Source organism: Schistocerca nitens, chromosome 1 (assembly GCF_023898315.1).
Source record: "Schistocerca nitens isolate TAMUIC-IGC-003100 chromosome 1, iqSchNite1.1, whole genome shotgun sequence".
Classification (NCBI taxonomy): Eukaryota; Metazoa; Arthropoda; class Insecta; order Orthoptera; family Acrididae; genus Schistocerca; species Schistocerca nitens.
The window spans coordinates 461,945,074-461,970,549 of record NC_064614.1 but is presented as its reverse complement, the minus strand read 5'-3'; the positions used below and the strand labels follow the sequence as shown (position 1 = coordinate 461,970,549).

The 25,476-nt window shown below is 40.8% G+C and overlaps 1 protein-coding gene across 1 annotated transcript in view; it reads right to left on the bottom strand.

Moving 5' to 3' along the window:
• Window positions 1-16,482, bottom strand: part of LOC126253786 (uncharacterized) — a 145,723-nt gene extending 129,241 nt beyond the window's left edge. The window contains exons 1-3 of the mRNA XM_049955258.1: window positions 16,453-16,482; window positions 12,064-12,197; window positions 7,564-7,648 (exon numbers count right to left, since the gene is read on the bottom strand). Of these exons, the coding sequence (XP_049811215.1) occupies window positions 7,564-7,648; window positions 12,064-12,197; window positions 16,453-16,482 (249 nt within the window). The remainder of the gene's footprint in view (window positions 1-7,563; window positions 7,649-12,063; window positions 12,198-16,452) is intronic.
• Between the last annotated feature and the right edge of the window lie 8,994 nt (window positions 16,483-25,476).

Genomic DNA, 25,476 nt, shown 5'->3' with positions numbered 1-25,476 from the left:
CGAGTCCTCCCTCGGTCATGGATGTGTTTGTCCTTAGGATAATTTAGGTTAAGTAGTGTGTAAGCTTAGGGACTGACGACCTTCGCAGTTAAGTCCCATAAGATTTCACACACAATTTATTTTTGGATTTTTTATTGTTCTTCTGACCCAGAAGTTTTCTGGGGTTTTCAAGGTGAATGGGAAACCCTTGCACATTTCAATGCAAAGGAGCGCTGTCACTGACACTGTTAACATTGGAAATGCTATAAACAATAATCCTCTGTAAGGTTTCGACGGTCAAGTTATCATAGAATTTCCTGTTTCGTGTAGTACGCAAACGTTGGTGTTGACACAATTAACAATTCCAATATTTGCTGTGGAGCTGACGCTCGTGGGCTGGTTGGGAAATGTGTACACTGGAATATCCAAACACTTTTGTGCTGTTAATCAGGAAATGTCATGTTTCTGTCAACGATTATGTAATTAGCTCTCGAAAATACCAGAAACAAGTGTAAGGTTCTTGTAGCATGTTTGATCAAAATTTCTTTCGCTTACCCGTGGGTGATATATTATGTCTGTAATCACTAACGCGTCATTCACACAACTAACATTACTGGTATCTACGCTAATTTCTGTAGCAGTGTTTATTTTTTGCATAACGCAAACTGCATCCTTGTGTATTGGAGACAGTAGTTGCTATGCCGTGCGATTTTCCGTTCCTCGCATGAAGAGTGACGATCATATTTGGTGCCTCCATTTGTGTCACTTCACAATCTCAACTTAAATTCGAGATGTTCGTAGAAAGTGATATTATCTTATTTAAACTGCTATAGTCACATTTTTTAGTGAGAACAAAGCGATTTAGCTAAAATCTGTATCATGTGAAAAATTACTCTGTACTCTTAAGACTCACACCAACCAGCTTGGAAGTACTACAGGTAAGCAGGTAAATGAGAGGCTTTTCCGACACACACACACACACACACACACACACACACACACACACACACATACACACACACACTCACACACCCACACACACCCACACACACACATAAACGTACCCACGTTTAGAAGTCCCAACAACTATTTCGTTCTGCCTTACAAAGAAAGGGATGTGACATGTTTAAGCAATTTAAAATCCAAGTACAGACTTGGGGTGTAAGAAGGATGTCTAATCACGAGTGGATTATATGCATAATTAATGGACAGATAAAATTGATAGGCACTTTTCATCGTTATAAATAACTTTCCCAGCAATTCTGAAGCGACCAACGTATTCTCAAGATAAAGGACAAATGAACGAGAACTTCAAGATATTTTTGTTTTCCAGACCCCACAATGCAAGACCTTTCTCGGGAAAACTGACAATGCCTAGAACTGGTTATGAAAGCCTATGTTCGTTATACCTGTGACATTTGACACGTTGACCATATTTCGCCATCATATGCACAGCTTTACTGATTGCGTCCTTCTTGAAGACCTTCCCAGTAGGAGGAACCCGACTCTGAAACAAATTCCCGTATTATATTAGAAAATTAAATAACATCTCCCGCTTCAGGAAACAGGCAATAACATGCCTACCAAAGCAACAGTAAGGATTACCATTGTCTCTGTACGCAATCGTTATCCATGTACATCCCTCTTTCCAACCCGATCTTCCTCATTTACCAGTATTCTTAGTCGATGCAATCTCGCTTAAATTTCCTTTTCCCAGAACTCGCTACATCAGAAAATATCTATTTTGTACACCTATAAATTCTTCTTACATGTGCCATGATTGTTATTCATCTACACCTGCTTTCCGTCTACATAGATACTCCGCAAGCCACCGTACGGTGCGTGGTGGAGGGTACCCTGTACTACAACTAGTCATTTCCTTCCTGTTCTGCTCGCAAACAGAGTGAGGGGGAAACGATTGTCTGCATGCCTCCATATGAACCCAAATTTCTCGAATCTTATCTTCGTGGTATTTACGCGCAGTTTATGTTGGCGGGAGTAGAATCGTTCGGCAGTCAGCTTCAAATGCCGGTTCTCTAAATATTCTCAATAGAATTTCTCGAAAAGAATGTCACCTTACCTCCAGGGATTCCCGTTTGAGTTCCTGAAGCATCTCCGTAACAGTTACGCGTTGTTCGAACCTACGTGCCTTTGATGAGCTTCGATGTCTTCCTTCAATCCAACTTAGTAAAGATCCCAAACACTCGAGCAGCACACAAGAGTCGGTCGCACCAGCGTCATACATGCAGTCTCCTTTATAGGTGAATCACTCTCTCCTAAAATTCTTCCAATACACCGAAGTCGGCCATTCGCCTTCCCTGCCACAGTTCTCACACGCTCGTTCCATCTCGTATCGCTTTGCAACGCTACGCCCAGATATTTACACGACTCGACTGTGTCAATCAGGACATTAGTAATACGGTATCTGAACATTACAGGTTTGATCTCCCTACTCATCTGCATTAACTTACATTTTTCTACATTTAGTGCTGGCTGGCATTCGTCTCACCAAATGGTCGAAGCCGTCTTGTATCTTCCTACTGTCACACAACTTCGTCACCTTTCCGTACACTACGACATCATCGGCCAACAATCGCAGATTGCTGCCCAACCTGTCCGCAAAATTATTTATGTATATACAGAACAATTGGGGTCCTATAAGACTTTCCTGGGGAGCTCCTGACGGTTCCTTTGTCACAATTATTATTATTATTATTTCTTTCTTGTCTCAGACGTTATGTCTGATTAAAAATGGAAGGTGACGCGGACCTTGATCAAGCGTGACTTCCTTTTAACTGTACGGTATATGTTACATTGCATTTAGGAACTTTCGGGTAATTGAACAAGTGTCAATAATTACAGATTTCTGTAGTTGTATATATAAGTTTGGATGTAGCTGTATTGCATTGATGTACTGGTGGATATTGTGTGGTATGACTCCTGTAGTTGATAGTATAATTGGTATAATGTCAACTTTATCCTGATGCCACATGTCCTTGACTTCCTCAGCCAGTTGGATGTATTTTTCAATTTTTTCTCCTGTTTTCTTTTGTATATTTGTTGTATTGGGTATGGATATTTCGATTAGTTGTGTTAATTTCTTCTTTTTATTGGTGAGTATGATGTCAGGTTTGTTATGTGGTATTGTTTTATCTGTTATAATGGTTCTGTTCCAGTATAATTTGTATTCATCGTTCTCCAGTACATTTTGTGGTGCATACTTGTATGTGGGAACATGTTGTTTTATAAGTTTTTGTTGTAAGGCAAGCTGTTGATGTATTATTTTTGCTACATTGTCAAGTCTTCTGGGGTATTCTGTATTTGCTAGTATTGTACATCCACTTGTGATGTGATCTACTGTTTCTATTTGTTGTTTGCAAAGTCTGCATTTATCTGTTGTGGCATTGGGATCTTTATTATTATTATTATTATTATTATTATTATTATTATCACTATTAGTGGCACCAGCTGGATTAGTACAAATAATGTCAGTATTAATTTTGCTAGTTCGTAGTCAGTATAATTTACTCTCGCTGCCTTTTCAATCAAATCCGTTTAATACCGGTTTGTGATACAAAAATCGTTATTTCTTAGGTAACTATGACGTGATAGTACTGTACGAGTATGTATAAAACTCTGGTCCGGTGTAACAGAGGGCTTGATGCGTCTAATTAGATTTGGCTAAACAAATAAATAAACAAATTAGTAAAATAGTCCCGAGATGGCGAGTCTGTTGGGAAGGTCGACTTAAGCCGTTACGTTCAATTGGTGGTTCGCAGTCTCTATTCCACATGGGGAGACTTTGTTTTTCGCCTGAGTGCTGCTTTGACGCATCCTCAGTGACAAACGTAAAGCACAGGCGTCGCTCCCGCCCCTTCGTCTCATCCGCCGCAGGAGGGACAACAGTGCCTCCTTGCTTAGATCGGTAGTATAGAACTAGTAGTGATTTTCTTATAAACCTCATTAAATTCCAAGAGGATCTGAACTTGAATCTTTTTGTTACTCATTTTGTTCTTCTGTCAGTCGTCTAACCATTATCTGTTTTCCTTTTTCCGGAGTAGCAATAGTTCTGTGTCGCTTCCGAGGTAACGAAACCGGGAGACGCACGCTCCGGCGCCCACTCTGAAGTGGCACCTAGACGCGGTCGCTTAATTAATGTACATTGTAAGATTGGCCTGCAAGTCAACAGCTATATTAGTCGCAGTATGTTCTGGACTTCATTATCATGAAGCCAGACGTGTCCAGTAAATATGCGATAAGAATCCGGTTGCATTTTAGAAGACGCGCGGCGGAGTCGCGATCACGGTGACAACACACGCTCGCTTCCGAATCTGTGGGCATTCCACCAACTTATCTTCGATGCACTTGTAACGCGTCCTCGATTCTTCGTCTCCATCTTCTTCATAGCTCATTTACTGTGTGTGTGTGTATCTTCCGTTGGTTGGCTCTCTCTCAATGTAAAGAGTAATCTTTCCAAAAGTTTGGAAGAACTCTCACTATGTAATTTATGTATTATTCCATGAATACCTTGCTTGTGCTAGTAGTATTCTGTAAGTGTGGATTCTTGGCTATTTCCACACTGTGAAGGCTGTCTCGCTTCTCCAATTCTCCCTAAGAGTAATATACAGATTTTAATTCAATTGCACCATCGCAGTTACGTCTGTAGCCATTGCCCCAGTCCCTAAATGATTTAATCGCTCATCAGCTGAAACACCTGGTTTCGTTTGCGAGATCCGCTACTGGGACAGGGAGACAGGTAATTTCGCAGTAAGGTATAATTTACGTATGAAACTGCAGGGAAGAGCGACCGAAATGCAGGTACGTTTTTGATTAATCGCACTCCACCTTTTCTTGTAACTAATCTCGTCACGAAGAATGACGATTCAAAGAGATAATTCGTCTTCAAGGCTTCACAGGTTTGGCTGCTCTTAAACACTAATACCTTGAAGGCGTCAAGGGGTGCCTAGGACTAGGCACCCCTTGACAATGCGGAACAGTACAGGAAAGATGCGCAGAGCCAAGCGTCATACAGATTAATAACAATCAATAAATTTAGTTGTCACAGAGCACCAAATCTCCAAAGAACATATGAGTTATGTCGGCGCCGGCTTGTTAAAACAGGCCAACAGATATTGGGAATTGCGTTTTAAAAGAATCTGTAGAGATTCGCCTGCATGCATAAAGTCAGTCGTTTCCGACTAATTCACATTTGGGACCCAGCCTTCAGTGCGCTTGAAGTACGACAGTCCACGGGAAGTTCCACTCGCGCCACGCCAACTGGACTGAGACGACACCACGTAGGCGATCCTCTCTCCCCCATCAGCAGCGTGCCAACCTTGCGGTGGCGGCACAGGGCTTGGGGACCCCTCCAACTCGCAAGTTGCTCCGCGCACGCGTACCTTTGGTGTGAAAACGCGTGGCCTATAATTGAGATGACAGAAGTCATGGGATAGCGATAAGCACATATACAAATAGCGGCGGTATCGCTTACAGAAGGTATAAAAAAAGCAGCGCACTGGCGGAGCTGTAATGTCTATTCATATGATTCATGTGTAAAGGTTTTCGAAGCGATTATGGCGGCATAACGAGAATTAACAGACTTCCAACGCGGAATGGTAGTTGCAGCTAGGCGCATGGGACATTCAATTTCGGAAATCTTTAGGGTATTCAATATTCCGAGATCTACAGTGTCAAGAGTGTGCCGAGAATAATACATTTCAGGCATTACATCTCCCCATGGACAACGCAGTGACAGACGGCCTTCACTTAACGACCGAGAGCAACGGCATTTGCGTAGAGTTGTCACCGCTGACAGACAGTCAACACTACTTGAAATAACCGCAGAAATGAACGTGGGACGTACAACGAACGTATCCATTAGGACAGTGCGATGAAATTAGGCGTTAATGGGCTATGGCAGAAGACTACGACGCTAGCGCCTTTGCTGACAGCGCTACATTACCTGCAGCGCCTCTCCTGGTCTCATGACGCTAGACGACTGAAAAACTGTGGCCTGCTCAGATGGGTCACGATTTCAGTCGGTAACAGGTGATGGTCGGGTAAAGTGTGGTGCAGACCCTACGAAGCCAAGTTGTCAACAAGGCCCAGTAGAAGCTGGTGGTGGCTCCATAATGGTGTGGACTGTGTTAACATGGACTGAGTCCTCTGGATGTTCTGCTGCTTGGAGACCATGTGCAGCCATTCATGGACTTCCTACACATCGATGGAATTTTTATGGCTGACAATGTGCCACGTCACCGGGCTACAATTGATGGTTCAAATGGTTCAAATGGCTCTGAGCACTATGGGACTTATCAGCTATGGTCATCAGTCCCCTAGAACTTAGAACTACTTGAACCTAACTAACCTAAGGACATCACACAACACCCAGTCATCACGAGGCAGAGAAAATCCCTCACCCCGCCGGGAATCGAACCCGTGAACCCGGGAACCCGGGAACCCGGGCGCGGGAAGCGAGAACGCTACCGCACGACGACGAGCTGCGGACTACAATTGATGGCGACTGGTTTGAAGAACTTACTGGACAATGCGAGTGAATGATTTGACCCCACCAGATCGCCCGCCATGAATTCCATTGAACATTTATGGGACATTATCGAGAGGTCAGTTCCTGCACAAATTTCTGCACCGGCAACACTTCCGCAATTATGGACAGCTATAAGGGGCAGCATGGCTCAGTATTTCTGCAGGGGAATTCTAACGACTTTTTGAGCCCATGCCATGTCTAATTGCTGCACTACGCCGAGCAAACAAATGTCCTACTTGATATGAGGAAGTTTTTGTCATCTCAGTGTCAGACCGCACCTAGCGGTAGAAAATCATCAAGATCGCCTGAAGGTGGCAATACGTTAGTTTTCCGAAGTATCGTAGCACCTGGCCGCATACTCGTGAATACTTCAAATGCCTTACTATTCCATTATTCTGCCATAGTACATCATACAGTAGATGACGTATAAGAGATTTTGCTGTGTCGACAACAGCGTCAACCATACTCTCTTGGGATGTTGGGACAGCGCTATTAGTTACCTCGTATGTGTCATTTTTTTTAGATATCCTCTCTTTTGGCGTTCGCAGAACTGTGTCTCATTCGGCACGGACATTCTCAAAAAAAGAAACGAGCACAGATCGCGTTTCTACTGAGGACAAACACTAAATGACGTCAAATGTATTTGTTTTCCGTTTGACATTCTCACTCCACCGTAGATACCGTATTTAAAAAAAAAATGCTATTTTTTCCATTGGATCACTCAAGCAGTAATTATATCTACTTCATTGATTCACCAGACATTATTATTTCGGCAACTAGTAGCTCGTCACAGGCACTTTAGGTATTCCAATTAAGACTCTTAACTTCAGTGTAATGTAATTTTAGGAGAAAAAATTACGATTTCTCGGTACTTATCTGATCACAGTGAGTGAGAGAACACCTTGTTTTTGCTATTTATCATAATGAATATTCTCATTTACATAAGACGTTCATTTTCATACAGTCCACACAAAAATTGGATACAGATGTGCAACATATGTAAGACGAAGGAGAGTAAATAATGGAAGAGAACCTACTATAACTTCAGCTTTTACTTCGACCTTCAATGATCCGCGCCCCGTTGTGCGATTGCATGTTAATTTTTTTCTGTTGGACTCACTCCTGAAACAAAGAGTAACAAAACGGAATTAAACAAGAGCATTTATGGAATAAATGAGTAACGATAAAACTCACGATTACTTTGGCTATGTGTATTGTGCTTTGTTTATCTCAGACATTACGACTGCCTGCTTCTCTTCTACGCCTCTAGCAGTGCGTGTGAAGAAAAAAGTTACACTGATGGAAAAAGTTGCAACACCACAAAAAATTAATACAGAGTGATAAAATTTTGGGAGTACATTTGTTTAGGTAACATATTTAAATGATTAAAAATACAAGATCACATGTTAATGTAAATTATAAATAAGCCATTGCAAATTTGACATGATGGTACATTAATAACTGGCGTAACCGGAAAAACACTCCCTGGAATACTGTTCATGAATGGCAGCCCAAAATGTCAAATCACCAGATTGACGAACAAATTTGCAGTCAGGATGCTGGGGTTAACCACGAGATTGCCCATCTTGTCACGAAATCGCACTCCAGACCATTCTTCTTGTCATTGCTTTCCACACATTTCTTTCCTCGCTGATTCTGCGGAGAACTTCGTCATTTATTCCCTTAGTAATCCATCTAATTTTCAAAATCTTTCAATAGTACCACGACTCAGACGCTTCGATTATCTTCTTTTCCGGATATTCCCACGGTTCATGATTCACTACCATACAATGCGGTGCTCCAAATATAAATCCTCAGAAATATCTTCCTCAAATAGGGCTAATGTTTGGTACGAGTAGACTTTTTTTGGTCTGGAATGCCCTCTTTGTCTGTACTAATCTGTTTTTTACGTCCTCCTTCGTCCGTCCGTCATACGTTGTTTTTTCCAACGCAACAGAATTCCTTCAGTTCGTCTATTCCGTGGTCTCCAGTTCTGATGTTTGTCACTGTTCTCATCTCAGCTACTCACCATTAAATTACTCTTTCTTCGGTTTACTGTCAACCCACTGTACTCATTAAACTGTTAATGCCATTCATAGTGTCCTGTAATTCCTCCTCGTTTGTACTGAGGACAGCCGTGTCATCGACGAATCTGATCATTGTCATTCTTTCGCTCTGAATTTTAATCCTGAACCTAGTATTTATTTCTGACACTGATTCTTCGACGTAAAGACTGAACTGTAGGGGAGAAAGACAAAATCCCTGTCTTAGCGTTTTTAATGGGGTGAATTGTTCTTGGTCTTCCATTCTTATTATACCTTCTCCGTTTTTCTGCCTATTGCTTATTCCCCTTCTTTTCATACAGCTTACATCCCTTTTTATATGTCGATAGACGCTAAGAGCCTTCCATGAATTTTCATGTCTTGCTTACATTATCAACCACAAAGGTGGTGCTGTCTCTCTGGTACAATTACCTTTCAGAAAGTCAAACTGATCGTCATCCAACTGGTCCTCAGTCTTCTTTTCCATTTTGTATGTAACTCTTCTCAGCAACTTGGATACATGAACTGTTAAGCTGATTGTACGATAATTCTTATACTTACGTGCCATTGCTATCTTCGGATGATATTTTTCCGAAATTCTAATGTCATGTCTCTACTCTAATAGATTCTACACACCAACGTGAATAGTCTTTTTATTCCCTTTGCCCCAAATGACTTTAAAAAATCCGAAGGAATATTATCTATTCATTTTGCCTTATTTGGTCGCAAGTCATCCATAGCTCTGTCATACTCCGATGATAATACCTCCTATTTCTTCCAAACCGACTTCAATTTTACTTCTGTCGTGTCGGGAGACTGTTACTGACTTTTGTGGAGGCTTTCCATGTATTTTTCAACTTATTCGCTCTCTCCTCTAAGTTTACTAGAAGAATTCCTCATGTCCTTTTAATGTTGACACCTTTGTTTTTAACTTCACCTCAGGTATACTGAATGAATGTTTACGGTGATCAATTCTTCTTCGATTTCTTTACATTTCTTCTGTGCTATTTCACCTTAACTTCCCTGCACTTTCGTTTATATGTTTCCCGAGTGATGCATATTGCTGCATTCCTGTCTTTTCCTAAGCATTTTTGTACTACCTAATTTCGTCGATGAACAGAAGTATTTTTCCTGTTACCCAAATTGTCTTCGCAATCACCGTCTTTGTACCCATACCTGTCTGTCCAGGTTCTGGTTGCATTTTTATAGATTTCCATTCCTGTTCAACTGAACTGCCTATCGCGATGTTCGTTTTATCATAGTATCTGAAGCTTCAGCGAATTTCAAACACACCCAATCGTTCCTCAGTACTTCAATATCTCTCTTTTTTTCTACGTTGATTCCTCCTGACGATTCTCCAAAGTTTCAACTTACTCTTCGTCATAGCCAACTTATAGTATGAGTTTATAGCTGCTCCTGGGTACCCTTTACAATCCAATATTTGATTTCGGAATCTCTGTGTTATCATGATGTAATCCAGTTGTATCCTCTTCCAAGTGTTCTTCCTCCTCTCGTGATTTTTGGACAGTGTATTCGCTATTATTAACTGAAATTTACTATAGAACTCTACTAATCGCTTTCCTGTCTCATTCCTACTACTCAGTCCATTTTCTCCCGTGACACCGTCTCCAATTCTTTCTCCTACTGTAATGTTCCAATTGTCCATGATTATTAGCTTGTCATTTCCCTTTACCTATTGAGCTACCCGTTCTGTGTCGTCTTATACTTTCTCTTTTCCTTCTGCGTGTGACGTTGGCATGTATATTAGAACTGTTGTTGTTGGAGTTGGTTTGCTGTCGATTCTGAAGAGAATAATCCTATCACTGAACTGTTCAAAGTCCATCACTGTCTGACTTACTTTCCTATTCATAATGACTCCTACTTCTGGTATATTTGAGACTACGCTTCATTCGTTTGACCAGAAACCGTTATAATTCCTTCCATTTCACTTCACAGTCCCCTCAGCCCCAAGATCTAGATTGAACCTTTGCATTTACCTTTTCATATTTTGTTGCTTCCCTACCACCTTCGGATCCCTAATATTCCATTCTCTGAGTCATAGCATGTCACCCTTTCGTTGAGTACTCCCTGTTTATGTCATGGTTATCTGTCCCATGGCAGTCCCCCCCCCCCAGAGATCAGCTGATCATGAAAAGTTTCCAATTACGGTCCACGTCTCCTGTAGACACTTGATGTGCCTTTAATGCAGTGGTTTCTATTGAATTCAGCATCATCATGTCGTTAATCATTGCTGATGGTTGACCTCCTTTTAGCAGCAGTTTCCCAGCTTCAGAGTAAGGGAGGACACTGAACCCCTGCCTGCTCCTCTTGTCTAGGCCGTTGGCAGAATGAGGGTGATTCGGCATGCTGAAAGTCTTAGGCCGCTTTTTCTGATAACTTTTATTCTAAATCTAAGTAGTGGCTGCGTTCGAATCCTGGACCCAGCCAAAGACGCTACCTCTACCCTACTGGACTCCAATACAGGACTGTATTTATCGACAAATACGTTTGTAATAAATACTCTAAACTGGGTTCCACATTTAAGGGGGGTAGGACGTCAAACGGGCCGACTTGGAGCAGGAGAGGCACCACAGGACATTTTAATTTCCACTGTCTATACTTTTACAAGTAAATTCATAAAACATTGTCAGCATGACCAGGAAGGATTCAGGATTCACACTCGTAGCAGCGGAAGTTCAAAAACATAACAAAATAATTTTTTTTTACATGTGAAATTTCATCATTTTTTCACTTACTGTTCACTGCATTTGTTGCTATAGGTACACTTTTCTTCATAAGTAAGAGAGACTGTTCGATGAATTTTGCACAGCATAAAAACCATACTTACAGGTGTCTGAAACTCTAGAATCTATTTAATTTATGAAAAAATGAATGAGCTGTTACGTTTTATACTTTATGTTTAGAAAAAAAAATCATGTTTTTAGTTAATTATCTCAATTTTTACCACAGTTTTTAATAGATTACGAAAATTCTAGAGTTTCATACACCTTAAGTGTGGTTTGTATGCTGTGCAAAATTCATCAAAGAATCTCTGTTACTTGTGAAGAAAAATGTACCTACAGCAACAAATGCAGCCAATAGTAAGCGAAAAACGATGAAATTTCACATGTAAAAAATTTATTTTGTTATGTTTTTGAACTTCCGCTGCTATGAGTGTGAATCCCGAATCCTTCCTGGTCATGCTGACAAAGTTTTATGAATTTATTTGTAAAAGTATAGACAGTAGAGAATAGAATGTCCTGTGGTGTCTCTCCTGCTCCAAGTCGGCCCGTTTGACGTCCTACCCCCCTTGACAGATAATTACCTGCGTAGTCATCAAGACCTATTATTTACAGAAGCAATGATTTCGGCCAATGTTTTGTACAACAAAGTGAACTGGTCCCTCACCCTAAGCGGTCTCACTCGTTTCGAGCTGCAGTAGTTATTTCGAGATATATATATATAATGGTCTGTAGCTCCACGCCTTGAGCTCACCCGTCCGTCTGGGCGCTATTGATGGCGAAGCAGGAGCCCACCTCTGTTCTGAGGGGCGGTGCGTGCTGGCAGCAGGCGAAGGGCTCGCCGTTCCACCAGCACCGCGTCAGCAGCTCCTCGCAAGGCCTGTGTATCTGAAACAATGACGTTTATTTACTGCATCTTAGTAGCTTCCTAGATGGAAATGCTACGCACACAACTTTATTGGACTGTGCGTTATCAAAGGAACGGAAAAGTCAGCATACAGTTTGTAAGTAATGTGTCCGTATGTTGGCAGCGCGATACACTGCATTAATAACTGACAGCGCTGTGCGAACTCTGTAAGAGACTCTGTGGCTGGTCGGACTTGCAGTTGGAGGGGAACAGACAGCAGTGGTGGAAGAAGGGAGTGAGTAGTCAGCAATGATGGAGGTTAGAGGCTATTAATCAGCAGTGTTGGACGTTAGCAATATTAGCACGAGCGGACGGTCTGAATGTGTATCCCTCACGGAGATTTATTACTGATGATTATATAATTTTTGAACTTGTTGTCACATTATTAAGGTATATACATTGTTTGCTCTGCAACAAAATTTTTCCTTTGCTAACCACATGCCTATTAGTAGTTAGAGCCTTCAGTAGTTAGAAACTTTTATTTATCTGGCTGTATTGGCGCTTGCGACATTGTTGTAGTTCGTGTAATGAAGATTTTTGTAAGTGACTTATGATATGTATGGGTTATTGTTAGGTTTCCTTCTTATTCAGGGCCATTCTTATAAGTTAATTTTAAAGCCGTCATCTCTCGTTATCCTTGAATATTGTGGGTAATTAATGAATAGGAGAACTTTGAGTTGTGTTTGTCTGGGCTAATTCTGTAGGTCAGTGTTGAAATGATGAGAATAAGAAAAGAGAAAGTAGGCTCAGTTAGGTTCAGTTTCACTCAGCAGTTGAAGTAAAAACTATTAACTTTCAAGTTTCCTGGATACCAACTTGGAAAGTGTACATATTGTCGCCAGTAGTTGCGCTACACAAACACTGAATCCTGTTAGTTCTGGAGAAACAAACAACGTTAAGACCTCAGTATGTAACTGTTATAGCATGTATTCTTCATGAGCTCAGATACACTAAGGGCGGTAGTTATTTTCAGTCTTGTTCAAGTCTGGTGGGTAGTTATTGCTGGAGTTTTGGGTAGAATTGTTCTGATATGTAACCTATCAACAAAAACATTACAGAAATGTCCTATGGAGTTCAGTTAGGAGCTGTTAGGAGGTCAAGATATTTAATCGTCCTGATTTTCTTCAGTATATGGTGACACAGTTCTCAGACTGTTGTAATGTAGTACACTGTTTCATTTGCGCAATACAGTTTATTTAACGACTAGTTTCGGATGTCACTCGCCCATTTTCAAGTTAATTGTGAGAAGAAAAAAGTCAAATGTTGTTAATATTGTCGTGCAAACTATGTATTAAAAGAACATAAAAAGCTTACAATCCGTCAAGACCGTTGGGGTCCGTTAGTGCTTGCAGGGCCCTGAGACTGTGGCGGAGCGGTGGCTTCACCGACAATTGTAAGCTTTTTCATCCTTTTTTATAGGAGTTCCTACGTTTCTAGCATTTGTAGACTTAGAGAAAGCTTTTGACAATGTTGACTGGAATACTCTCTTTCAAATTCTGAAGGTGGCAGGGGTAAAATACAGGGAGTGAAAGGCTATTTACAATTTGTACAGGAGCCAGATGGCAGTTATAAGAGTCGAGGGGCATGAAAGGGAAGCAGTGGTTGGGAAAGGAGTGAGACAGGGTTGTAGCCTGTCCCCGATGTTATTCAATCTGTATATTGAGCAAGCAGTAAAGGAAACAAAAGAAAAATTCTGAGTAGATATTAAAATTCATGGAGAAGAAGTAAAAACTTTGAGGTTCGCCGATGACATTGTAATTCTGTCAGAGACAGCAAAGGACTTGGAAGAGCTGTTGAACGGAATGGACAGTGTCTTGGAAGGAGGATATAAGATGAACATCAACAAAGGCAAAACGAGGATAATGGAATGTAGTCAAATTAAATCGGGTTATGCTGAGGGAATTAGATTAGGAAATGAGGCACTTAAAGTAGTAAAGGAGTTTTGCTATTTAGGGAGTAAAATAACTGATGATGGTCGAAGTAGAGAGGATATAAAATGTAGACTGGCAATGGCAAGGAAATCGTTTCTGAAGAAGTAAAATTTGTTAACATCGAGTATAGATTTAAGTGTCAGGAAGTCGTTTCTGAAAGTATTTGTATGGAGTGTAACCATGTATGGAAGTGAAACATGGACGATAAATAGTTCGGACAGGAGGAGAATAGAAGCTTTCGAAATGTGGTGCTACAGAAGAATGCTGAAGATTAGATGGGTAGATCACATAACTAATGAGGAGGTATTGAATAGAATTGGGGAGAAGAGGAGTTTGTGGCACAACTTGACGAGAAGAAGGGACCGGTTGGTAGGACATGTTCTGAGGCATCAAGGGATCACAAATTTAGCATTGGAGCGCAGTGTGGAGGGTAAAAATCGTAGAGGGAGACCAAGAGATGAATACACTAAGCAGATTCAGAAGGATGTAGGTTGCAGTAGGTACTGGGAGATGAAGAAGCTTGCACAGGGTAGAGTAGCACGGAGAGTTGCATCAAACCAGTCTCAGGACTGAAGACCACAACAACAACAACAATGTAGGAGTACATAGTTTGCTTGTAGAATTTGCAAAATAATTTTAGTAACCGTCAGTTTTTTCTTATTGCAGGAAATAAATATTCCACAGTTTCAACATACTTTCTCTTCTTACCAGTTTGAGGTTTAAAGAATCATTATCATATGTTCATCCTCATACTACATTAAATGTTGTAAAGCGGACACAAATATGGAAATGATGGAAAAAAATTACATCAGGTACCTCGTTTTTCTTGCCAAAGAAAATTATTATTGTTTCGTACGTGGCACGGTCTTTTTATGAAGTAAAGCTTCCAGAGCTATAATTCACTCGTTTGTTTACTTGTAGCTGTGGTGATCTAGTGGGTAGAGCACAAGACTCCGGCTGTAGAGATTCTCGATTTAGTCCCACAGAGGTGTGGGGTTTCTCCCTCGTTCAAGTCCCTCCAGAAAGGTCCCAGATCCACCCAGCCCGCTATCAAATAATTACCGGCGATCTTTCCCCGTGGGAGAGAGGCGGCCAGTGCCGTGACGAAGAAAGTTTGCGCACTGCCTGCAGTCAGGCCTATAGTATGCTCATGGAATTTCAGACAGCGCTTTTCACTTGGAAGAGGGGAATATCATGTGTGCTAGTTAACTCCAACTTGCTGCTGCAAATGTTAACAAGGTCCTTAGACTGTGGAGACGACCATTATCATGCCAGTACAAAGAAAAAATGTAAAACAAAACTTTTTTCACTGAGTGGTATTATCTCCAAAGTTTTCATAGACACCTGAGCTCATTTTGCCATCGAACAAAATCGTGATCTGAACCCAAACGAGGAAAAAACACGCGAGACCATGGCACCATTTTCATCACTCACTGTTAATGTTTGGATCGATACTGTCCAACAGACACCCAGTTCTACAGACAGTCATTTGTGTGTCACGTTATCCTGCAGAACCTTCTCCTGCTACTTTCGACAGCAATGACGAAATCGTATTCACAGCTCTACTGCACGATAATCTGCATTACTTTTTACAATCATGTCTTCTGAATGGAATTATGACAGTACAAGCTATTGCTGCACCCCGGAAATTTTGGGTCGCGAATTGTGGATTTTTAATGTTTTATTCCTATCACGGCCATACAGTAAAGAGAAGCCTGACTGATGTGGTAATCAAGTAAGCCACTGGATGGTATAGTTGCCACTACCACAAAACACTCCAGGCAAACAGGAGTTTGTGACACAGATCAATGGCCGAGTGCATGGAACAGCTAACACGGTGTGACCAAGGGTGAAGTAATATTTTTGTAACTCGGGCACATGCTACCGAGAAACTCACAAGTTAAAAATGTTACTGGGCCTATCAACCCGTGCTCGGGGCAGAGCGAGCTGGGAAAATCAGACATGACATATAATAGGAACCAAACTTACTTGTCCCCCTCCAGTAGGACTATGTCATAAGCGTAACTGTAAGGGTATAAATAATCGAGTTTAGGGGCTCAAAGCATTCTGTCGTGCTACAATTCTGTCTGTGTCTTGAGAGAGAATGGCGGGCTCTTGAGTTCCAGAAAAACTGCGACCTATCCCTGGTAATGAAGATCAGCCGTCTAGCCGCTTGCTGACTGAGTTATCGAGTTCTGGCCCAGGCGCGCCTACCTGTGTTGCGATGGCTGCGGGACTTAAGAAACTTCGCCGATGTTGGAAGCTGGACTGGTCACACTCGTTCTTAATCGCTGGTGGCACGCACCGTGTCGCTTGATGGTGGGCTGCCCGACATCGTGGCAGCTGCTGTCCGCGACCCAGGACAACGGTGGGCTGGGACGTCAGTGCATTCTGCGATCAGATGCATTTGCAAGCATGCAATGCGGCTGTGAGGACGGCCGGAGCGCAGTGTAAGGCATCTTAATACTACCGCCATTTGAATGTATGCCCCAGCATACATCTGCCCTGTCCCTCGCTGTTCCTATCACCCACCCTGATGCGTCGTGGCCCTGGAATAGGCTGGGTCGTGACACTACAAACGACAACCTGTGCTATAAAGAGTGAATCTCCTAAGAGACGTCAGGTGCATTGTTTCTGCTGTTTTGGCAGACATGAGAAATTTTGTTTTTGCAACGTGTAGCTGGAGTCAGCCTAAGCAAATAATGATTGCGTCTTTCGTGTGACGCCCAGTGTCAACGGAATGTGCCTGTTTGTTCCCTGTTACAAACAACATGACTTTTTAAGTGGCGTTTGACATAACTATTCTATAGGGCCGCACCAAGTTGTTTTATTTTATTTATTTATTGCTTATTTAGCCTGACCAGTTGTAATGTGGCAGCTTGAATGGATGTTAACTTCGTACCTTACATGAGATTTCATAAGTCATAATGAGTAGATGGATATGTCACATGACATACTTCGATGATGGTGAGCGGATTTGACTATCAAAATGTACGGTATGTAATACAAAAAAGTATGTCACTCGATTCAACAGCATCAACGCACTGAACCCCAAATTCTGCATGTCAATGAGCAAAAGGTGAAAAAAGTTGCTGAAAGAGACGCATTAGTTTGGGACGGACTCGGGTTGCACATCCACAGCCCAAATGCAATGAAAGGCTTTTAAAAGGGAGTTGGTGACCTGTGGTGAGGGAGACAATGAACGCACCAGGCGATACCTCTGAGGTAGCAGGTAGCGGCCCAGTCCTGCCTGTGACGGAGAAATTCTTTAGAAAACTGCGTTTGGGTATTTCCAGATGGATGCAAACAGGACTGAGGCGCAGTTAAAAGAGAGTCACATTTACTGATCACATGAAAGGTCTGTGGAGCTCTCGCGATGGACGCGTGTAACTTTTAGGCGTCAGGAGTGGGCACAAAATGTCCAATTGGCTGAAGTAAACTCGGAAGGAGTAGAAGTGGCGAGATTATGGCACAGTTTCAAGGTACGCCCTTTGAGATTGAAGGGGTAGTTTACACGAGATGAAATGAACACTCCCATTCGACAAAAATGGCCGTGATGCGAAGCACGAAAGGACTGAGATAGAAATGGTATGATGAGAGGATAATGCATCATTGGCAACACCAATATTGATACACAAGTCAGATGATGTATATAGGACAGATACTTATGAAGAGATCATAGATGTTTTTGGTAAAGTATATGAGCAAATAACTTCATCCCAGAACATTCAAAATATCAACACCAAGTAAAATTGTCACTGAGCAATCTGAAAGGTGTGGCGTTAAATAGAAAGAACTGGGCAGACAAAACGGCAACCTCACGAGTATTTTCACTAGGATAAAGAGCAGTTGTGAAAACTCACCATCCCTCTGGCAAGAAAAAACGTCAAAGCCATTAATTGTTTTTGGAGTACAAAGGCCCTATGGAAGTGAGTTAGGTGGCTAGTAATAATAATTAACTTGAGAATAATAATAATTAACTCAAAAACAGGAAAATCATTGGGATTGCACCATGTGAGTCACTTGAATGTGTACAAAGGGTAAAACAGTAAATATTAACTCCTCAAAAACATGAAAATCATTGGGCTTGCACCATGTGAGTCACTTGAAGGTGTACAAAGGGTAAAACAGTAAATATTAACTCCCCAAGAAAAATTAGATGTATCAGATATCCAGATTCCAATGAGAGTAAAAGGTAGATGTCAAGGCTGGGGAAGCTAAGAAAATGCAAAGAAAGAAAAATTTTAATTTGTACTTTTCTCATTAAAATAAATTGGTTAACTTTCTCAGTGTATCAAAAAGATGGTTGTGAAGGAAGAACAATAAAGTAAGAACTAAAGTAATCATTCTGAAGAGGAAATGTGTTATGGGGAATGAGTAGAGAGATAGGAGAAAGATAGAGATTATCATGTGGATAGTTTGACAAAACAGTAGTAGATTTTCTCTTAAAATGGAGTGTAAAACGGAAAGAAGTTGATTTTTTTATGACAAAAGGAAGCCAAGAAATTATGTGTGTAAAGAAAAGGATTATGTAATAAGGAAATATTTATTTGTGATTTGTTCCATCATGGACGGTGAACATTGTGTTGAGGAGATATATTTGGAAATATGAGAAGTATTTATGATTTGTGAAAGTTATCGCAAGTTGATACTGAAAAGATATGTTAGGGAAATGGATGTGAGAGGTTGTTAGGAGATAATTAAGCGAGGGAATTTAATTATTAAGTAAAGCAAGAAACTTTTATTTGTTTGAAGTAGATAGAGGGGCATGAGTGTAACACAGGGATGAATAAGGAAGAGAAAGATAGAGGGAGAAAGTAATATAAGAGTTTACAGTACATAAGGAGGAGATAGGGTTGACTACAACTAATAAAAGTACAAACTCTACAACAATGGAACTTGACAGTGAATAAAGTTTTTAAAAGGGACGCAAGAAGTAGAGAAGTATTGTATTTTAAAGTTATGTTACGGCTTATGCCGAAAAGAAGATATTGCACAGAAAAAGAGGCCAGAGTCGGAGTCAAGGTGCGGAGTTTTTAAGATATGATGTACCTGTAGTTATAACAAAAAAAGAAGGGACATACTAACACACTAACCTTCATCACCATCAATTTTCCTCTCACTATTCATTATGATGAAGATGAGGAAACCATTACCTTTATACCAAGAGTGAAAGAAAACAGAAAGTGTACATATAGAATAGGGATAAAAGATGTTGATCTGTTAAAATAGATGTAAAACTATGAAGAGTTTGATAAGGATAATCTTATGTATAGTTTTTAATGCAGAATTTTTGTAAAATTTCTTAGCAGTTTTTTAGTATTTATAAAGTTTGTAGTGTATCATAAGGGAGAAGGGATTTTGATAAACATTTTTGCTTTGATGAAGACTGATAAAACAACCCAAAAACTAAGATGGGTGGTAATAACACGTAAACTAGAGAAATTTGGGGAAGTAAGATGGACAAAGGTGTGCACAATGTTGTATTACCCATGAAGTCATCATGAGCAATGGATCATCATCGCAGTCAGATCGACAGCAAAACTGAATAGAGTGGTTAGGCATGAGTGGAAGGAACACTGAGTGTATGTGCCTAGTATGCTTTTGATATGACGAAAGGAAATGCTTTTGTGGGAGCAACAGTCCAAGAGGGTAACACCTCTGTGGAAAAGTATGGGGATCTACGACGAAACCTGGATGCAGTCGACATGTGACTTGTCGCGACCTTTATTCATGAGGAAGTCACAAGCGATCTTCATAACAACAATTTTGCTACAGTGATAGATACTTGGCACTTCTATCGCAATCTGTTTAGAGCAGCATAAGGAGATATGATGGATGCAGGCAGATATGTTACATCAATGATGAACAAATGTTTGAATTCATCAGAAGAAGAAGAGGCGCTTATCTGTAATGCAAGATACAGAACGATTGAAATTATCGTCATACTATATGGAATCCAGCAATTGCGGAACATTCCCTGAACACTCATGAGAGCAAACGGTGAAAAAAGCTGCTGGAAGAGATGCTTTAGTTTGGGAGAGACTCAATTGCAGAGCCACGGCCCACATACAACAAAAGGCTTTTAACAGGGGGTCAGTGACCCACGGCGAGGGAGACAACGAATGCAGTAGGCGATGCATCGAAGGTATTGGGTAACGGTCCAGCGCTGCTGGTGATGGAGAAATTCTTTAAAAAATTGCTTTGGGGAATTTCCAGTTGAATACAAACAGGACAGACGCAGTTAAAAGAGAGTCACATTTACTGATCACATGAAAGGTCTGTGGAGCTCTCGTGATGTACACGTGTAACTTTTAGGCGTCAGGAGCGGACACAAAATGTCGATTTGGCTGAATAAACTCGGAAGGAGTAGAAGTGGCGAGATTAAGGCGCAAGTTCAAGATACGCCCTTTGCGATTTGCGGGGGTAGTTTCCATGAGATGAAAGGAAAGCTCCCATTGGTCAAAAAAGGCGATGATGCGAAGCACGAAAGGACAAAGGTGGGTCGCGAGTTTGGCTACGAAAGACTGAATACAGAAAACTTCGGGAACTCTTCTCTGAACCAGCATCAAGTGTAGAACAGGGCGCATGACGCCCTGCACGATGCCAAACGATGACTTTTGAGTGAACACTGTGTTCACTTTGGCTGACATTTAACTAGAAATTAGCTGAAGAGTCGTTGAGCTCCGATAGTGGAGAAACGAAACAGCCACGTAGTTAATTGTTCCTGCAAGAACTGAGAGGGTGTTGAAGTACATATGCTGCTTCATCTATGCACGTGACATCGCCATATTATCCAGACTAGGGATGAATGCATGTTTTCTCGCCTAACGAGAAACATAGGGCAGTTTCACCTGATAAAATCAGTAAAGATTTTGATTAGCTTTTTATAGGATTTTAAGAGGGTGAGAGCAGCCATTCTGCTGACAACACGTCGCAGCTAAAGGTAAATGCCGCTGGCAGAGGCGTAAAATTATTGGACCACCAGTTTGCATCCACTGTGAACGCGAGCAACCTTGAGAGTAATCTTTCGCATATCTTGTCACAAAAACTAAGCATTCTCCGTAGACTTGATTGTCATTCTAAATCGTGCCGTACTTAGAACTGGAATCAGATGATTTGACGTACTCATAATATTGGCCAACTCAGTCAGTGCTTCACTGTGTAGATGTAAGATGAAACTTGTAGAGAACCTTCTATTTAAATTTGATGTAGTTGTTTATAGTGTTATTTCTGCTAAGCAGGATATAATACATGATCTTGATAATTGTCCTGAAATTGTCTTGTCACAATCTATGTAAACCAGTGTGCCTCATTGACATACAGAAATTAAACTAATTTCTTACAGCTGAACACCGATGTGCTCTGTCGTAGAATAAGGGTCCACTCTTAGCCCCTCTAATTTATTATAGTGACGCTAGTGTTTTTGCTGATGTCTGACGAATGTGAAAAGGAGTGGAGTGCCAGACAGTTACGGCTTTAAGGCATTCTCCAACATCTCACCAGGAACAACACACACAAAAACTATTACATAACAGTCACAATTATAATTATTTGCATTATTAATAAAAATATTAACTAGCAATAATAATAATAATTACAGTAGTAAGACTAATGATAATAAAAAAAGCAATGGAGGGATTAACAATGAAATGACTTACTTATTATACAACATTTAATAATAATAATTTGAATTATCAATAAAAGAAATAATGTGCAATAATAATAATAGTAACAATATTAACAACAATAATAATAATAATTATCTTTATAATAAAATAATGGTGGCATTTACAATGATACTTATTAGTTCAGCACTTTCGAAGTGTTGTTTGATATTAGAAAAAGTGGAAGGGACAATGAAAAAGGAGAGGATTCAGATGAAGGTGACAATGTTTGCAACTAAAGAAGAGAATTTCAATAGAGAACTCTGTAGACAAGGGAAGGGAAAAGTGGTGGAGCTGTAACAGAGCTATTGTGATAGAAGATGAGTAGTTAGCTGTCTTTTGAAGGTGGTTTAGATTTTATTTTCTCTACTATTTTGGGGAAGATTGTTCCAAAGTCGACTTCCTGGTACTGAAGAGGACTTGGAAAATATATCATTATTGTGTAATGGAAGAGTGAGGATTTTACTTTGTTGGGAACGAGTGTTTCTGCTGGCTTCTTCAGATGTTAGTGTAAGGGTTTCAGATAAATAGATATGAGTGCAATGATTGAGAAGACGATAATAAACACAGGGCATGATACTCTCTATGCATAGTTGGTCTAGTGTGATATTCGTTTTACCGATGTGTGTTAACAGGGACAGTAAAACACGAGGAATGAACAGCACCACCTTGGCCCGCTCTGACTGCTATGGTCATGCAGCAGCACTACTCAGTCACTGCTGGAGTACTAATTATTCTTCCTGCACTACTCATTCTGTTAATATATGTCGCTAAAACGAATAACACACTAGAGTAATTTGGGACCGCTCTGTCGAGTTGGCATGTAAGACTTCGATTTGAAAATCATTTTGTTTGTAATGGAAAGCAAATCAACGCTCTTCGTTGACGCTGGGCTTCGTATGAAAGACGCCTTCCTGAGAGACAATCTCCACTCATTCCAAATTAATAATAAAAATGTAGACCAGATGTCGCTTAAATACAAAGAAATAGTATCGGCAGCAATTGAGAGACTTATACCAAATAAATTGACAAACAACGGAGGTGATCCTCCTTGGTACACAAAAGGAGTTAGAACACTGTTGCAGAAACAACGAAACAAACATGCCAAATTTAAACAGACGCAAAATCCCCAAGATTGGCGATCTTTTACAGAATCTCGAAATTTAGGGCGGACTTCAATGTGAGATGCCTATAACAACGAAACTTTGTATCGAAACCTGGTCGTATGTGAAGTATGTTAGCGGTAAGAAGCAATCAATGCCTTCTCTGCGCGACAGCAATGGACATACTATCGAAGACAGTGCTGCCAAAGCAGAGTTACTAAACACAGACGTCCGAAATGCGTTCACAAAAGAAGATGAAGTAAATATTCCAGAATTCGAATCTAGAACAGGTGCCAACATGAGTAACGTAGAAGTAAATATTCTCGGAGTAGTGAAGCAACTTAAATCACTTAATAAAAGTAAGTCTTCTGGTCCAGAAAGTGTACCAATTAGGTTCCTTTCGGAGTATGCTGATGCATTAGCTCCATACCTGACAATCATATACAACCGTTCACTCGACGAAAGATTCGTACCCAAAGACTGGAAAGTTGCATAGGTCACACCAATATACAAGAAAGGTAGTAGGAGTAATCCACTAAATTACAGGCCCACATCGTTAAAGTCAATATGCAGCAGGATTTTAGAACATGTATTGTGTACGAACATTAAGAATTATCTCGAAGAAAACTGTCTATTCACACACAATCAACATGGCTTTAGAAAACATCGTTCTTGTGAAACACAACTAGCTCTTTATTCACATGAAATGTTGAGTGCTATTGACAAATGATTTCAGATCAGTTCCGTATTTCTGGATTTCCGGAAGGCTTTTGACACTTTACCACACAAGCGGCTCGTAGAGAAATTGTGTGCTTATGGAATATCGTCTCAGTCATGTGACTGGATTTGTGATTTCCTGTCAGAGAGGTCACAGTTCGTAGTAACTGACGAAAAGTCATCGAGTAAAACAGAAATGATTTCAGGCGTTCCCGATGGTAGTGTTATAGGCCCTTTGCTGTTCCCTATCTATATAAACGATTTGGGAGACAGTCTGAACAGCCGTCTTAGGTTGTTTGCAGATGACGCTGTCGTTTATCGACTAATAAATATCAAAACAAACTGCAAAACGCTTTAGGAGAGGCCCCATGCGGGAAGTTCGGCCGCCGTATTGCAAGTCCTTTTTAGTTGACGCCACTTCGGCGACTTGCGAGTCAATGATGATGAACACACAACACCCAGTCATCACGAGGCAGAGAAAAATCACTGACCCCGCCGGGAATCGAACCCGAGACCCCGTGCGCGGGATGCGAGAACGCTACCGCAAGACCACGAGCTGCGGACGATTTAGGAGAAATATCGGAATGATGCGAAAAGTCGCAGTTGACCCTAAATAAAGAAAAGTGTGAGGTCATCCACATGAGTGCTAAAAGGAATTCGTTAAACTTCAATTACACGATAAATTAGTCTAATCTAAAAGCCGTAAATTCAACTAAATGCCTAGGTATTACAGTTACGGGAAACTTAAATTGGAAGGAACACATAGAAAATGTTGTGGGGAAGGCTACCCGAAGACTGCGTTTTATTGCCAGGACACTTAGAAAATGTAAGAAACCTACCAAGGAGACTGCCTACACTACGCTTGTCCGTCCTCTTTTAGAATACTGCTGCGCGGTGTGGGATCCTTACCAGATAGGATAGTATATCGAAAAAGTTCAAAGAAAGACAACACGTTTTGTATTATCGAGAAATATGGTAGAGAGTGTCACAGAAATGATACAGGATTTGGGCTGGAAATCATTAAAAGAAAGACGTTTTTCGTTGCGGCGAAATCATCTCATGAAAATCCAATCACCAACTTTCTCCTCCGAATGCGAAAATATTTTGTTGCACTGACCTACATAAGGAGGAACGATCACCACGATAAAATAAGGGAAATCAGAGCTTGTACGGAAAAAATATAGGTGTTCATTCTTTCCGCACGCTATACGTGATTGGAATAATAGAGAATTGTGAAGGTGGTTTGATGAACCCTCTGCCAGGCACTTAAATGTGATTTGCAGAGTATCCATGTAGATGTAGATGTAGATGTAGACGAGATCCGCAGTATTTATTTTGGCTCACTCCAGCTACACATTGCAAAAACGCCAGGTAAAGTGCATCTGGCGACCCTTAGGATAGACAGCCGGTATACTCGTATAATTCTACCTGACAAACCCGGCATTGCCCGGCTATTCGTTTTGCCAATTTTATATTAGAAACGAAACTTTATATGTACTCTTGCAGTAGACCCGGTGTGAGATGATTCTGGAAAATTTCTGTATGCTGGGTGATACTACTTCGCACATCTACAGCGCGATTTTGTGAAGGACTCTACGGCAACGCCTCCTCATAGCTCTATAGACGACTTTTGCTTTCACATGCAGCCGTTAGCGCTTCGCAGTTTAAATCTGTCAAAAGTGCTGCCAGGTGTCAAGGTTTTCCTGTAAGAGTGTCGTAATAGTAAAGAATAACTGTATTAAAACGTCCTATACCATGCGGAATTTTTCACACATCTCAGTGTTTATGATGTCATATCTCCTGTCCTTTTTCTTTTTTGAATGTATTACTTGAAATAGAACA